Source organism: Brassica napus, chromosome A3 (assembly GCF_020379485.1).
Source record: "Brassica napus cultivar Da-Ae chromosome A3, Da-Ae, whole genome shotgun sequence".
NCBI classification, from domain to species: Eukaryota; Viridiplantae; Streptophyta; class Magnoliopsida; order Brassicales; family Brassicaceae; genus Brassica; species Brassica napus.
In genome coordinates, this window is record NC_063436.1 from 9316377 (window position 1) to 9332629 (window position 16253).

The 16253-nt window shown below is 32.2% G+C and overlaps 3 protein-coding genes across 4 annotated transcripts; 2 read left to right on the forward strand and 1 right to left on the reverse strand.

The window, feature by feature from the left end:
- Positions 1–1646: 1646 nt before the first annotated feature.
- LOC106399470 (26S proteasome non-ATPase regulatory subunit 2 homolog A) lies at positions 1647–3536 on the reverse strand. Its single transcript, XM_013839955.3, has 3 exons — positions 2979–3536; positions 2673–2773; positions 1647–2550 (listed from the first exon to the last, which is right to left on the reverse strand). Exons 1-3 carry the CDS (start codon positions 3093–3095, stop codon positions 2448–2450), a joined length of 321 nt encoding a protein of 106 aa, XP_013695409.1. The 5' UTR covers positions 3096–3536; the 3' UTR covers positions 1647–2447.
- Positions 3537–6443: 2907 nt separating this feature from the next.
- LOC106438163 (GDSL esterase/lipase At2g38180) lies at positions 6444–8004 on the forward strand. The gene is made up of 6 exons (XM_013879243.3): positions 6444–6704; positions 6861–6938; positions 7003–7143; positions 7219–7295; positions 7373–7516; positions 7597–8004. Exons 1-6 carry the CDS (start codon positions 6594–6596, stop codon positions 7781–7783), a joined length of 738 nt encoding a protein of 245 aa, XP_013734697.2. The 5' UTR covers positions 6444–6593; the 3' UTR covers positions 7784–8004.
- A 1947-nt stretch (positions 8005–9951) lies between these two features.
- Positions 9952–12746, forward strand: LOC106438161 (E3 ubiquitin-protein ligase APD1-like). 2 transcript variants are annotated; one of them, XM_013879239.3, is made up of 11 exons: positions 9952–10117; positions 10333–10428; positions 10515–10621; positions 10700–10825; positions 10894–10987; positions 11276–11347; positions 11425–11507; positions 11604–11750; positions 11827–11902; positions 11999–12314; positions 12448–12746. In XM_013879239.3, exons 1-11 carry the CDS (start codon positions 10087–10089, stop codon positions 12521–12523), a joined length of 1224 nt encoding a protein of 407 aa, XP_013734693.2. In that variant the 5' UTR covers positions 9952–10086; the 3' UTR covers positions 12524–12746. The 2 variants fall into 2 exon arrangements, with proteins under 2 accessions (XP_013734693.2, XP_013734692.2); XM_013879238.3 differs by having other exon boundaries at positions 9979–10117; positions 10208–10428.
- Positions 12747–16253: the final 3507 nt, after the last annotated feature.

Genomic DNA, 16253 nt, shown 5'->3' on the forward strand with positions numbered 1-16253 from the left:
TCTAATATTGTGACATGTGTTTAAATATATAATAATTAAAAATATATATAATAAAATAGTAAAAACGAATTTTGAACATGGCAACTTTTAAAAACAGTTAATATTATTTGGAAATAATGATTTGATAGAAATTTTATTTTTTTAAATCCTAGACAAAATATAATTGTAAAAGATTATGTAATATTAATTCTTTTTCTAAAATCCTATTAAAAACTGTAAAAGAATATTTGATAGTTGTTTTCCTTTTTATAAAAAAGAATCCTAAGCAAAAGAATTTTGTATCATATTTTTAAGTGCTAACCAAAAAAGGATTGTACAAATTTATTTGATAATATTTTTAAGAGAGTATTTAATGATGAATATAATACTAAAAGTATTTAATTAACAAAAAAAGTGTAAAATTAGTATTGATACAAATTGTCAAAATAGTAATTTTAAAATTATTTATTAATAACTAAACATAATTATTTGATAGCAATTTTTTCTTCTGAAATTTTAAAGAGAAGATAATTGTAATAGGTTATATGACAATAATTTTCCTTTTCTAAAAATTTTAAACAAAATTTTAAAAGAGTATAAAATATTATTTTTTATATTTTTATTGTAAATAAAAGGAGATTTATAAAATAGAATGTTTTCTTTTTAAAAAAATCCTAGAAAAATAAAAATGTAAAGACTTATTTAATAAAACATTAAATTAGTACATAAGAACATGTATAATGTTGTCATTGACTCGATTAGTGTATTTGACTTTCATTTATTTTTAATTTTTTTATTTTCGGTTGTGTTCAATTTAAATATTTAGGTATAGTATTTTCTCTAATCCGAAGTACAAAGTTTATGACAATTCATCTATGCACCATGATTATAAAATACAAATATTAACTTGAACTTATGTGTAAAAATGAGTTTTAATTAGAAAATAAATCTCAAACAATATATGCAGAAAACAATCATAAAACTGTAATAAAATGATTTATTATTTTGTGATTTTTATTAAGTAAAAAAACAAACAAAATCCGTTGCAACGCAACGGGCTCATATCTTGTATATGTATAAAGTGTAGGTTAAAGAATTTTAAATAATTCAATGCTTGATTATATGACGCGTGGTCGGATATAAGGGTAACGAAGTTTATGTGGTTTGAATTACATATTTATAATTTGAGAAGAGTAATTATTAGATGTGACTCCTGTTTTTAGTAACTAATTAAATACAGTATTAAATATAATTAAATAATTAGTATTAAATAATAAATATTGTTTAGTCGGTGAGATACAAACACGACAATGTATGGGCTGTCGTTTTGAGCTCTTGTATAAAAGAAATTGTAGTCCTGGAATTCTGTTTTTGAGCTCTTGTATAATATAATCTGATTTTGATTTTTTTTTAAATAAAAGAAATTGTAGTTCTGAAACTCTGTTTTTTCGTTTGAAGCCGCATCAGTATTAATAGTCATCTCGTATCGGTAGTGATAGTGATGAATGTGGATCGATCATGGTGTACCAGGCATGCTGTGCAAGGATTAGCTAGCAGAGGATTGTCTTTCAGTTGTGCCTCTTATCTCTCACGAGCATCTGCAATAGCTTTGGCAAGCTCCTCTCTCTGTTGTATCAAACATGGGTTTTAACTTGCTCATCAAGAAATTTGTCTGAAAGTTTTTCTATTACAATACTGTAGGTGTCATCATATTGTTATATTCACAAGGAAGACATCAATGGAAAATGAGGAAACAAACGTACAACAACAGAAACAGAATGGATAGACAACATGTGGAAAACTGAGCAACTCTCAGCTCAGAATTGGTTAGACTTGCCGCGCCAGATTCCGATACCATCACAGGGGCAGAAACTAACTTGAGGGCTCTGATACTTATCCAAGAACTCCAGTTTTGGAAGTATAGTTCCCTCAGCTCCCTCCACTCCACTTTTAGCCTGGGAAGGAATTTCAGACGCAAAACCTTGACACTGCACTCTGTTGGCTTCTCAGGCACTGACTTCCCAAAGCCTGTAAGCTTGGTTCCTCCTTTGATGTAGAGTTTTTCCAACATACATAGCTTACCAGGCTCAAGCAATGAGGGAAGTTCAGCATCAGGAAAACACTGCAGGTCCAGTTTCATTAACTTCTCTGGAAGGTGGCTTGGAACGGCTACCTTCTTTGGAGCCTTGTGAGGCTTTGGATCTGTAACTGGGCTATTAGGAGGAAGCCGTGTCATCGACCTGATGAATTATTTTACTGCTCCAGAAGTAGATTCAGCTTTGTTGTGTTCATTAATACCTCCCCACGCCACTTTCAACTTCTCCAGATTGGAGAAGTCCTGAATATCCACAAACAGCTGAGAAACAGTGAATTCACCACCTTTGTTTATAGTAATGCTTAGCTTTCTCAGCTTCTTCAAGTGCTTCAGTTCAGCCAGTAGACACAACGTCTCCACATCAGTAGCATCACTAACCACAAAGCCTTTGAGAACCTCCAAGTTCCAGCCATGACAACCTCTTTGGCATCCGGTCTAACAACGTCATGGAGCTTGTTGAGGCACGGATCTCCTGCCTACAGATTAAAAAAAACATAGACTAAATTAAAATTATACTATAAAATCCAAAAAAAAAAGATTATATGAATATTATCAACTAATTAAATTGACAATAGATTAAGAGAAACACACGAATTACCTCATGCTTTCGAGAGCAGCCTTCTGCAGTTCAGGATTAGGGTCTTGAACCCTCTCAACATAGAGCTCCAGGTTCTGCTTCAGTTTCAAGTCCTCTTCAGACTACAAATCACATCAGATGCCAAACATATCATATAGCAATCACTTTAGCAAGGCTTTCAAAACCAACAAACACCTTATCAGCTAAACCCTAAATCTCTACATTAGTGCAATATCTACAGCTTAATCGTAATCTCCACTAACTCTGATTATGAACTAACTCTTGCAGCCAAGCAAAGATTCAAAGAGAATGAAAAATCGAGCTTACCAGATCTTCCTCTTTCTTATCATCCTTCTTCTTGGGATCCTTAGAAGGAACCTTGGTCGTAGCTTCATCCCGCTTCGCACCATCACCAAAGCTGTTCGGATCTGGACCTGAAGCCATCTCAATCAATTGTGGAGGATGTATTGATTAATCGTGTGGATCAGATCGTGAGATGGAAACGAAGAGGGGAAGAGCAAAGGGTTTCACGAATCATCTAGAAAATTGGGGGTTTGAAGAATTGAAAAAGGGAAACGTCGGATCTCTCCACTTTAGATCGTGAAAGGTGAAACAAAGAAGGCTAAGAGAAAAAAGAATGGGCTTCCTGGGCATTGATATTTACATTTTGTCTCAAAAAAAAAAACGAAGCCCATATTTTTAAACTCGTGATGACATGTCAAAAAGGGATCTCTTGATTAGTCGATTTTATTGTCTGACGTGGACGTCCTCTCTGATGCTCATATAACCCTTTTAATATAGTATAGATTATGTTATATTGTACAATAATTTATTTTTTCTCCAGACTAGTCTTAGGATATATGAAGCTTATATAATATTTTTAAGTAAGCTATTATTGACGTTTACTTTGGTTTCTTTTTGCATTTTAAATTGATATATTTACATTAAACCTCTTTTGAGGTTTGAATCAGTATGATTCACCTTTAATTTTTCAAAAAAGAAAATAATCATGATTCACCTTTAATCACTCCTAATTAACAAAAGAACATATACTAATATACCCCCATTTCACACATTCTATGCATGTTAAGAAAGTGATAAAATATACTACTATTACATTTTTATTTAATTTTTAATTATTTAAAAAGTATTTAGGCTTCATATACACAGAAATAAACAATATTAGAGCAACTTCATCTATGGTATGAGGAATTGCATTCCATCAATGGGTTTTCCCTGGAAAATTGCCAAAATATCATATTCATAATATTATTTTTCATGTTTACTTTAACCACTTTTGACTTTACTTTTAAAGAGGAAAAAACATTTACAACCCTAGATTTAACTAATTTTGGACTTAAGATTTAGAGTTGAGGGGTGGGGTAGGATTTTTTAAATGTGGAGTTTAGAGTTCTAATAAATATATAAATAAATACATTAATTTTTTTTAAAAATAGTTTCAAATATAATTTTCGAATTTCAAAAAGAAAATTTGAAAAAAATGATTTTTTTTTTATAAAAGTTCGAATTTGAAAATGTATAATTCGAAAACATAAAATAAAATTGTATTTTATTTTATTTTAATTTATTCATTATTTATTTATTTAATTAATTATTTATTATATATATAGAATAAGTGTATAAAAGTTTTTTGTCTCTTAATGAAGAATATTTTTTTGGAAATGTTTCTTTACTGATGTTAAACATGAATAATGGTATAAACATGAAAATTCTCCATAATATTTTAGATCAAAAATAAAGAAAAAATAGAAAAAGTAAGAAAGAGGTCGAGGCATGTGTTCTCTATATTGAAAACCTCTATTGCTTATTTGTCAAACTATAAGTGGTGTTGCTTTTGTAAAAATAAATAAAATTTAAATATTTAATAAAATATGGTTATTTTCTGGCATAGAAACTTAGTTTGAGAACCTAATTGATAAGGTTGCTCTGAGGATGAGATTCTAAAAAAACTGTTTAGATGTTAATTAAAGTTAAAGTGATCGATGAGTTTCTAAAAACTTTAGATACCTTTCTAATAAGTTCTCAAAGTTCTACTTTAGTTTTCAGAAACAGTTATAAAGTTAGGATCTCAGTGAATCTTTCGGTAATACTCCAACAATGTTATTGTTATGAAATTTAGATTAGTTTTATAATATTCTCTTTACAGTTTACATACTCCAAACTGAATTGAATTGGTCTAAAAAGATATGTTCGTATATTTAAACTAATTCTAATAATTTTTGCTTGGCTAACTAATATTGTAATTAGTAATAGATTTGCAAAAAGGATATGTTTATTTTTAAATTAATTAAACTGACTAATAAATACCATTTTATATTCATTTAACTAATCTAGATTTGCTGAAATTTAGTAAATACTAACTACATATAGTAACTGATTCTTGTGTGCATATCTACAAAATCTACAACTATTTATTGACTCAAATTTAGAAATGACTCAAATATAATTTTAGTCTAATATTCCATGATATAATGTGCATATTCATAATACATTTGTGTTATTGATTTAGTTAAGTAAAATATTTATTCAAACCTATATGCTTTTTTAACCTATACAATATATATACACACATGCTTTCAGTCATTCTATAAATATAAATTTTTAAAAAACTTTTTTTTAATAAACATATTTAATATATATAACGTCATTCAATAACACAAAATAAAAACCAGAAATGTAACAAAAATATAGCTTCCTAAATTAGAATCAAGATAAACAATTAAATATTTTTATTTAGACCCAACGCGCTTGAATTAAACTCAAATTTTTATCGAATTCCTAAAGTTGTTATCGAACGAAACAAAACTAAACCTAAACCAAACAAAAATTCATAAATAACTCAACATTTACTATATTTCTCGAACCGAAAGTTAAAAACCATATCCAAACCGGAACCAAACCAAAAAGTATAATTTGGAAGCAAATCGAAACTAAACGCTAATGCTTAAACATATTAGTGAACAGACATGTTAAAAAGTAGAAGGAGTACATAAAATCCAAAATATGGAATTCCCCATGCACACATAATTCAGTACTAATAAAAAAGAAAGAAAGAAAGAATCAAAGTGTACATACACGTTAACCGAGTGAGCTTAGCAGAACAATACAAAAATTTGCAAACACGAGAGGGGCCAGATAAACACGGTTGTTTGTTTGATACCTCAAGTTGAGGCTAAACTAGTGAACCCCAGAACTCATAATAACCACGCAAAGACTTTGATAGCCGGGCGTGATTTCCACTGCTTTCTATTATTTTTTTTCTGATCAATTTCCACTGCTTCTCTATATATTAACAGAAAACATGTCGACTAGGTGAGCCCACATAATATTAGGAATATATTCTTTTGTTTTTTTCTAGGAACTATTGTGGAATTCTGGTCGATGTGTCAGTAGTGAGGATCTAACGACCACAACACAAATGATTGAACTTTTTGATTGTGATTAAAAAACAACTCCATATACTAAAAATAAATAAAAAATAATTATAAGGATAACATTAGAGGAGATACGAGAAAAATATTTCATTTGAAATATCATAAGATATTTTCTAGACTCTCTAATAACATTTGTCAATTTATATATTAATTATTTTTATTTTCAAACATGATAAAATCTCACTCCATATACTAAAAATAAATAAAAATAATTATAAGGATAAAATTAGTAGAGATACAAGAAAAATATTTCATTTGAAATATCATAAGATATTTTCTAGAATTGCTAATAACATTTGTCAATTTATATATAAATTAATTTTCTTTTCAAAGATGATAAAATCTCAATTAATTAAATAAATTTAGTTAATATACTCTTTTTTTAAATTTAGAAATCCATTTTAAATACTTAGTTTTGCTAATCAGAGCATTCACCAAGCAAAGTGCTCTCCTTCACCCGGTGAGAGAAGAGGAAGCAAAGAAAGCCATGGTTGGACCAGGAAGACCTCAGATCGTCCTCTTCGGTTCTTCAATCGTTCAGTACAGCTTCAGCAATGGTGGCTGGGGAGCCTCTCTCGCTGACGTCTACTCTCGCACGGTTTCTCATTCTTCTTCTCCTCCTCAGCTATTGAAAAGTGGAGAACTTTCACTCATTACATGTTTTCACTGTCACCAACCTAATGATTGGTGCCTTTTCGAATTAGATCCATCACTGTAACACTTAAAGATTCAATCTTTTAATGCATGTTCACAGGCTGACGTTGTCCTTCGTGGGTATGGTGGTTGGAACTCAAGATTTGCCTTAAAGGTTCTTGACCAAGTCTTCCCAAAGGTAACATACACTCTGCATATTGAAAGTGTCACACTTTATGTATTGATGTCTCTGTTTTGGTTAGGATGCTGTAGTACAACCTTCTTTGGTGATAGTTTACTTCGGTGGGAATGATTCAATGCCTCCTCATCCATCAGGGAAGGGAGCTCATGTTCCTCTCTCTGAGTTCATTGACAACATGAGGAAGATTGGGGAGCATCTTTTGGTACTAATGCCCCTTTTGAAAGTTGGTGACTTTTTGTTTCTTACTGTATTGCTAACTCTCATGTTATCTTAACAGAGCCTTTCGGACAAGACCCGTGTCATTTTCCTCTCTCCTCCACCAATGAATGAGAGACAGATCGAGTTAGTTTTTGGGTATGTCTTTTTTTGAGAGCTGGTTAAATCTTCCTCTTAGTATTAGAAGTTTGATCATTATGTAACATATGTGGTAGAGATGCAATAAAAGGCCGGAGAAACGAAGTTTGCCGACCATATGCAGAAGCCTTGTTGACTCTATGCAATGAGATCAATGTGAAATGTGTTGATCTCTGGAACGTTATACAGCAACAAGATGATTGGTTGAACACCTGCTTCACGTGAGTTACTCAAAAACATTTTAACTCTTAAAAATGATATTCTATCAAACTAACTCATGGGGTTTGTTTTAACTTCATAGAGATGGGATCCATTTCACAGCCAAGGCAAGCGAGGTTGTGGTGAAGGAGGTGTTGAAGGTAGTGAGAGAAGCGGAGTGGAAACCGAGTCTTTACTGGAAGTCATTACCGATTGAGTTTCCCTTTGATTATGGTATACCAAACTCGCTAAGCCTTGCTGAGCTAGAGTTATTCAGAAACGAACAGTGAGCTACCACCTAGTACGGCTCTACCGTAAAACGTTTAGAGGACATGCTACTGGATGGTGTACCAATTTATTCTCGCTTGTGTGCATCAGATATACAGAACAAGTTGCAGTTGAATCTAAAAACTCTGTTTTCGTTTGGTGAACAATGATGGTTGTCACTCATATATGTTTTTGAGCCTTTTAAGATTATCATGCAAGTTGACATATGTTACATTTACAACGATTCATGCTTCCTCCCGAGTAGTCTAGGATCTACAGTTCACACCATATTTCAGATACACCAAACTATCGTTTGGCCTTATATCACAGCATTTTGTTGTACTTATCTAAAATGTTCAACACCATGTCTCTTCATCTCAGATTCTACTTTTGACATGGGCTGACAATGCACAATCATTGGGATCCCACAATTTTTGTTTAGTTTGAAAGAAAAAACTCAAAATGTCTAGAGTATAAGTTTTCTTTGGGTTTCATGATTAAAATTAAGCCCAAGGATCCAAATAGGTTTATTTTAGTGGTTAAATCAGTTGTGATATAATTTAATGGTTTGATATTTCATATTCTACAAATACGTTATTCTTCCTCCCGACTAGTCTAAGGATATATGAAGCTTATATAATATTTTGAACAAGCTTAATCATAATGTTTGACTTTTTTCTCTTTGCATTTGGATAGATAGAGACAAATGTAAGTTACCAGCATGCGTATAGATTCAATATGTTATCCTCTAATGATACATTGAATCTTATTTCAGATAAATATATCTGCATGAAAAGATTTAGTATGGTTTGGTTTACTCTCTCTCCGGACTAATCTAAGATATATAGAGCTATATATAATATTTTAGACAGGGAACCTTAGCGCTGACTTTTTTGGGCATCTTAAACTTATACTCCTCTTAGGAATTGAGAGTTTAATTAATATTTTGATAAATTTAGACACGTAAACCACGACCATGATGCATGCAAATAAATTCAATATGTTATCTTCAATAATAACATATTAGTCCTGTTTCAGATAAGAACAGCATTGTATTACAAATTACAACATTGTATTTAATCAATAGTTAAGTGATTTTTAGCAAAGCTATGAGATTTGAATTTTTTTTAAAAAAATTATATCAACATTATAAAATGATTAGAAAGATTGAAAATACATAACTTAAAATTTATTCAATAAAAGTGGATTTCAAATTAGTTTTTCAAATAACAAATTTAATAACATTAGATTTTATTTTATTTTCTTAAATTTGTGATTGAATAATAATTATTTTTTTATTATTTTAACACAAATCACCTCAAACTTTTAGTAGAATACATCTGATTTAATATGTTATATCTAATGATGACTTAGGGTTCCTCATGACTAGTATAAAATGTATGAGTTTACTAAAGTTGAAACCCTCCATTCGAGCAGATGCATTTTTGTTTTAAAATAACATTTATAATAAATATAAATTATAAAGATATATGTTTCATATCAATTTTAGAATTGGTGAAATTTGATTTTTCATGAAATTTTACTATTCATATATTAACCAATTGTTTATTTGTTTGTTTAAAAAGATAACACCATATTAAAAAAATAATTTAAACATTAGTTTTATATGAATAACTACTACTTTCCGAGTTTTTGTTTGAATATTTGTAATTTCGACATGTTTATATGTGACTAAATTAAATTAGTTAATAATATTTTTTGAAAATATTTTTTTTATTTAATATATTATATTTCATTTTGTTTTTTATTATCACCACAAAATCGTACATAGAAATCGTACACAAAATAAATTATTGGTTGTTTTTCTTTATAAAAATTTAATATTATAAATTTTAACAGATTATGGATTAGATTTACGAAAAATTATTTAGATATTAATATCATTTACGTTTATTCCAAAAAAATTATATGAATATATTTAGGTTAATATGTTAAATTACTAAGTAAATGGTCCAACTATAACTCTTCTATAGTAGAGTTTTTAAAAATAACTCTATTTTTAATACAGTAGATATAATATTTCAGATGAACTAATCTTGTTTCTATTTACATCATGATTCATTTATTTATATATATATATATATATATATTGCTTATTAATGCATACATATTTATTATTTTAAAACAAATCACATGAAGGATAATATTACTACATTAGTTTATTACAAAATTACAAAATTACCCTCAAAGAAGTCAAACATCATAAAGCCTTAACCACCGTCGTTTACCGACTGAGAGAAAAGACGAAGACTCGCAGGTGATACCACCATTTTCAAACAGTGTAACCGTTACTTTAATTATCTCCATGGATCCACCTCCTCCTCACACATTCTCAGGTCTTTCTCCTTCTTAATATCTTAAAAAAGTTTCGTCAGTTTCATCATCCTCTCCTTCACCCATCTCCTGATTCCTCTCCCTCTCTCTAGATTGCCCGAGATGGATTCAGCTCCTCCTCCTCTTCTCCCCTCTGTGTCTTCTTCTTCATCTTCTAATACAGAGGAAGAAGACGTTAACCAAGAGTTTGATCCCCGGTTTGATCATCGGTATGCAGGAGATTTAAACCGACCCGATCTTGGGACCGCTTCAGTGGCCGGTGTTGAACAACGCGTGTCCTGCTTCGCTGTGGTTATCATTTTCTGGTTCTTTGGTTTGTTTCCGACACTCTTTTGACTTTGCTCTGTTTTTGAAAGTCTTGGAACTGTTGTCTGAATTTGACTGATTCTCGTTGACCAGTGTCGATGGCTATGATTGTTGGTGTTTACGGACCAAGAAATGTCTGGATTGGACCCAACTCTTCCATTCTTATCGAACCAAACACCATTTTTGTACAAAGCGTAAAGGTTGTTGACTTCTTTACTCTCTATCAGGAGAGACACTGCTAAGTTGCTGAGAATGTTTTTTTTTTCTTGTTTGGTTAGGTGAAAGAGTTAGATGATTCAAAATCTGGACTTGAGTTATTTGGGTTCTATACATCTCCTCCTCTTGATGTTGTAGTGAATTGGTCTGAATCTCGCTTGGCCTCTGTCTCACATAACTCTTACAAGGTATTTAAAGATTCTCATCATAACCTGAAGTCAAAACATTCGAACTTCCCTGATTTAACGTTTTTCAGGAATGGCCATACTATCTGAACAAAGGAGCTTCGTTGAATATTTCATATAGAGTCAAACCAGAAGGCCGTTCACTTCGGCTTGTGGTCGATGAAGGTTGGTTGGTTTGTATTCGGTTGTGATCTCTTTTTTTTTTTAATTTTAATTCTTTTTGGTCATTTTTCTATGCTTGCCTTCTTGTTTGATACAGTTAATATGATAGTAATACACAAAACAGATTCATAAAACCCATATGCAAAGTCGACAACTTTCCTAACTAGACCATTAACTCTTAATAAAATAAGGAAATAGAAGGTAGAAAGTCTTGATATGATTGAGTAGTTTGTTTGTAAGTCTTACCTTTTAGGGATGTCAACTGATTATTTTAATGCTCTCAAATCATAGGAACGGACTCTTATCAGTTGTTGGAGGAACATGCATCACAGAACACAGCTCTCTCATGGAATCTGATTCGAGGTTACTCAAATGGAAGTTCCAACTTAAATGTCTTGGTTGTACTGATTATCTGAGGAGTTAACAAAAGTCCTTTACAGGTAGTGGAATGATTGAAGTGAAGATAAGTAAGTCTTCAAGTTATTATGTGGCTGTGGCTAACTCCAACGTGAAGGACGTAGAGGTAATGATGACTTAGGAATAAGTTTTGTTTTTATTTCTGTTTTGTTTCTTCTTGCTCATGTCCACTTTGTTTACTTGAGATGTTTTTTTTGTTCAGGTGGAACTGGATATTGATGTGAGGGCTATCTTGTATGATACTAAACAATCATTCTACAAGTGTACCTTCAGCAACGGAGAGTGCACATTCAATGCAATGTCTCTTGTTGGAAACTCTATTGTCTTAACTTCACCAGCACCAACACAGGTATGCATTCACAAGGAAACACACCCACAGAATCTCTATATATTACATGCTCAATTCTCATTACCTCTGAGCTTAGGGAGCATCAGTTGAAGAAGAATGGTGTATCAGGTTCTCATATCAACCTAGATGGACTTCTTATGTAGTCGGCACAGGTTGAATATTTTTCAATTATTTTAAAGCAATTTATAATCAGATTTTTTTTTTTTTTTTTAGTCAGATTTGAGCATTGAGAAAGTTTCTATTTTTAGGTTTGGTGACTTGCTTCATGCTGGTAGCTATACAACTCTGGAAAAGGTTACAGTGTGATGGTGAAGAGATAGATCAAACCCAAAATGATTCAGCGAGAACACGACTACTTGTAAACAAAGATGAAGATGGTTCAAGCATGGGTTCGTCTAATGAGTCTTTTGCAGCAGATGATGCTGATCTTGAAGACTTTACGGGTAATGAGGGTGAAGCAAGTAATAGCACTAGACGTCTATGTGCCATTTGTTTTGATGCTAAACGAGATTGCTTTTTCCTCCCCTGTGGCCATTGCGTCTCTTGTTATCAGTGTGGAACAAAGTAAGTTTTTCTCAAACTAATATGTCTCTCAGCATGAGCTAATATATTATACAACTGTATATATATCAAATCCACTGGATCAAGAAAAATGTTGTTAATTATCGTATTGAGATTGATCCAAATATGTGCACAGGATAGCAGAAGCTGCTGGGAGTTGTCCAGTCTGTAGAAGGACGATGAAGAAGGTGAAGCGAATTTATACAGTATAAGATGTAATGTTCAAGAAATTGGTAGATGGTAATTATGCATTTTATAGGAGATTAGTGTCTGTGCGGGGTACCGCATTGACTGATTTTAATCGTTTTTAGAAAAATAAACCGTTTTTTTTTACTGACGACTAGGCGTTACATAGACCGACTGTTAGAACGATAAGGTGTATCAGTCAACATAAAGTTGGATCGATATAGAGTTAACAATAAATATTATTGATTATTGACATGGCTTAGTTATTTCTCTGTATTATTCAACAAGATGGCTAAGAGCATTTTCAATGTACCTCTCTGTATTTTCTTTTAAAATAAAAATCTTTATTATAGAGTTAGTTTTGTTCCAGTGTATGATTCTAGAATAGAGTTTTCTTTTATTTGTTTACATAAACAGTTAGGTATGAACATTTGGGTATCCATTCAGATTCAGATAAGTATAGTTTTTTTGGCTGATTATTTCCGGACTGTGTGATTATTTTCTAGTAATAAAATGAATATTTATATATTTATACAATTAATGATTGTGCTGTTTCAGCTTATCGTTTGCCAAAATGTGCTGATTTGGTCTGCAATCATCTTGCTTAACTTTGGCCTCTCTTGCTGGCCGGACGGCCTTCTGGTTTATCAAATCGGAACCGGTTTAAGTCTTGTTACAAATCGCTCCGGTATAATTTAGAAGGAATAGGGTCGGTCCATATGGTTCGGTTCGATATCTTTTCAGATTTTCTTTTCTGACAAACAAATAGGCTGAAGTCTCAATCTAATATGGTTAAGCTAAGAGTGATTCAGAAGTTGTGAGTTATTGCTCTCTATGAAATGTTTTCCTTCTCTCTTTAGTGGTGTTCATTCATTTCAGTTATGATTAAACAAATACGTACCAAAACAAAATTTTCACCTAGTTTAATTCCAAATTTTCGAACCAGGCCGATTAAAATGCATGATTTTTTAACCATACGACCACTGCCAAAGTATCTCAGTGTCGTCGCCGTAAAAAGCCATTTTAGACCTTGAAACTCTTGTCGTGCTCCTCCGCCACCTAGAAACCAATGGGAACACTTAATCAAATGTTTGCTTTTGTTCTTTTTTTCTTTATCAAATGTTTGCTTTTGTTCTTGTTGACATTTTCCAAACCAAACTTGATATTGCTTTTAGAATTTAATTAAACCGTTCTATACCAAATCAGTGATTGTATTCAGATATATTATTCAAACCGGCCGGTTTAAAATGCATGATTAAATAATCACCTAAGCCTTGTTTGGAAACTCGCTAGGCGCTCACGTGCAGTGCATCCGGGCTTAGCGATTTATTGAAAAAGCAGAAAAAATTAGAAAGTACTAGGAGATGAATTTTTTGTATTTATATTATAATACTCTATTTACACGTATATTACCAATTTTTATGCATAATAAATATTTTTCTTACACATACATAATATATATTTATAATATACATTGTTTTTTTCTGAATAACAATTTTCTATAACTTTTAGCCAATAGAAATGCAATAAACACCATTTTTTTTTGAAACTTACAATTTTTCATTAAATAATACATTGAAAAGGTAAAAAATGTATCTTTTTGAAATAATTTTTTTTCTATAATGTGGATTTTTTGAAACGGAGGGAGTATGGCTGAGATCAGTTGCTGGAAATATCTACGAGCCGCGTCCTCCTGGAGCTTGCCTGTAACATCCCGAGTTGTGATATGTGAAAAGGCTTAAGAGAATTGATTTGGCTACCTATGTCACCAAAGTTGACTTACCTTTTCCGGAGCACATCCTGAAAGAACTCCAGAGTTAAGCGTGCTTGAGCTCGAGTAGTGGAAGGATGGGTGACCTATCGGGAAGTGATTCGCGATAGCGTGCGAGTGAGGCCAAAGCACGGGAAAATGTCGGGTGGTGATTGCAGGGTCAGTAAACAATGATTTCGAGCCCTTGAAAAATTAACGGACCGGCCGTCAGACGGGATGGGGCCCACGGGCCGAGAGAGCGGGCGTGGGTGGCCCATTAGCCGTGGGCGGGTCGGGGCGTTATAAGTGGTATCAGAGCTGGTTAGCCATCTCAGTTCTGACCTGAGAGGCGTCTTGAGACCTGTCGTGGGCCGCAACGAGGACGTTGCGTTCTTTGAGAGGGGGTGAATTGTAACATCCCGAGTTGTGATATGTGAAAAGGCTTAAGAGAATTGATTTGGCTACCTATGTCACCAAAATTGACTTACCTTTTCCGGAGCACATCCTGAAAGAACTCCAGAGTTAAGCGTGCTTGAGCTGGAGTAGTGGAAGGATGGGTGACCTATCGGGAAGTGATTCGCGATAGCGTGCGAGTGAGGCCAAAGCACGGGAAAATGTCGGGTGGTGATTGCAGGGTCAGTAAACAATGATTTCGAGCCCTTGAAAAATTAACGGACCGGCCGTCAGACGGGATGGGGCCCACGGGCCGAGAGAGCGGGCGTGGGTGGCCCATTAGCCGTGGACGGGTCGGGGCGTTATATTGCCTTTGGAGATTTTGGACGAGGAAGATCTTCGTCTTCGTGGCCATGACTTTTTTTAGCTCAACGATCGATGTTGGGGTGACTAACGAGCTTCATGATCGCGTTTTGATTTGTTCTATCATGCCTTGTCTCTTAAGCACTTGATCCTTGTTGATGACTCTGATTGCGACGCCGATGATCTCTTTGCCCTAGTAGACCTTCGCAAAGGTTCCTTTGCCTAAAAAAGCCTTCCCATCCATCAACAGAACTCGCCCTTCTTCCTCCATTGATATATTATAAGTTGTGTACGTACGAACAATGGAATGAAAAGTGATATAATTAGAGTGAACCGAGGATGATTAAGAGAAGTTGTTGTTGATCCATGAGAAATTGAGATTATGATAATCTTACTCACAGCTGAACAAGTGTAATTTCATGTTCACCATTTGGAGGTGAGAAAGTAAAGAGATGGCGATGATAAATTGATAGAATATAGCTCTTATAGTAAAAAAAAAGTTGTGAATATATAAATTTTTCTTGTTAAACTCATTTGAAGTTAATAATTTCATATAAATATGAAGTTAACTTTTAAGATAATATTTACCTTTGGTAGTTTATTCTTATGCTGATTTTTATTTTATTTTTACATACATTATTCTCTGAAATTTTTGTTTTCAAAGAAAACTTGTGTTCTTTAAAGCATTTTTATCCGTCTCCGTTCATTAAAATTTTATGTTGAATTTGTCAAAAACATAGTTTATCTATCAAGTTAATTCTACTTATTAATGAAATTATTTATTATCTTAACTTTGAATTTTTATTTTATTTTAAAATAAATAAATTTTGAAAATTATTTTTATATATTAAATTAAAGTTGCTGATTTAGAATATTCTTATTAATATTTTAATTTTATGGTAACACTTTAAATAATATATAGCACCAGTTTTGTAAATTATATGTGCTTTAAATTCATATTGTCTTTATTATCTAAAAGTCTTTTATTTGCTAAGATTTATTCTGTTAGTTAAATTGATTTTTTTTTAATGATTTCCCTTTATTTTTAAATAAATGTACTATTGATTTCTGTTTTATTTTTAAAGAAACTTCTTTTTTTTGTAGAAATCATGTAAACTTTATAAATAATAAATAAGTTGGTGATTTGGCATATTTTACTTGTTACTTTAAAATAATACGTGGAAACTCTCGTTATTTATAGTCTTAACTTACATATAGTTTTGTGAATATTACAAGAACATATGGCCTAA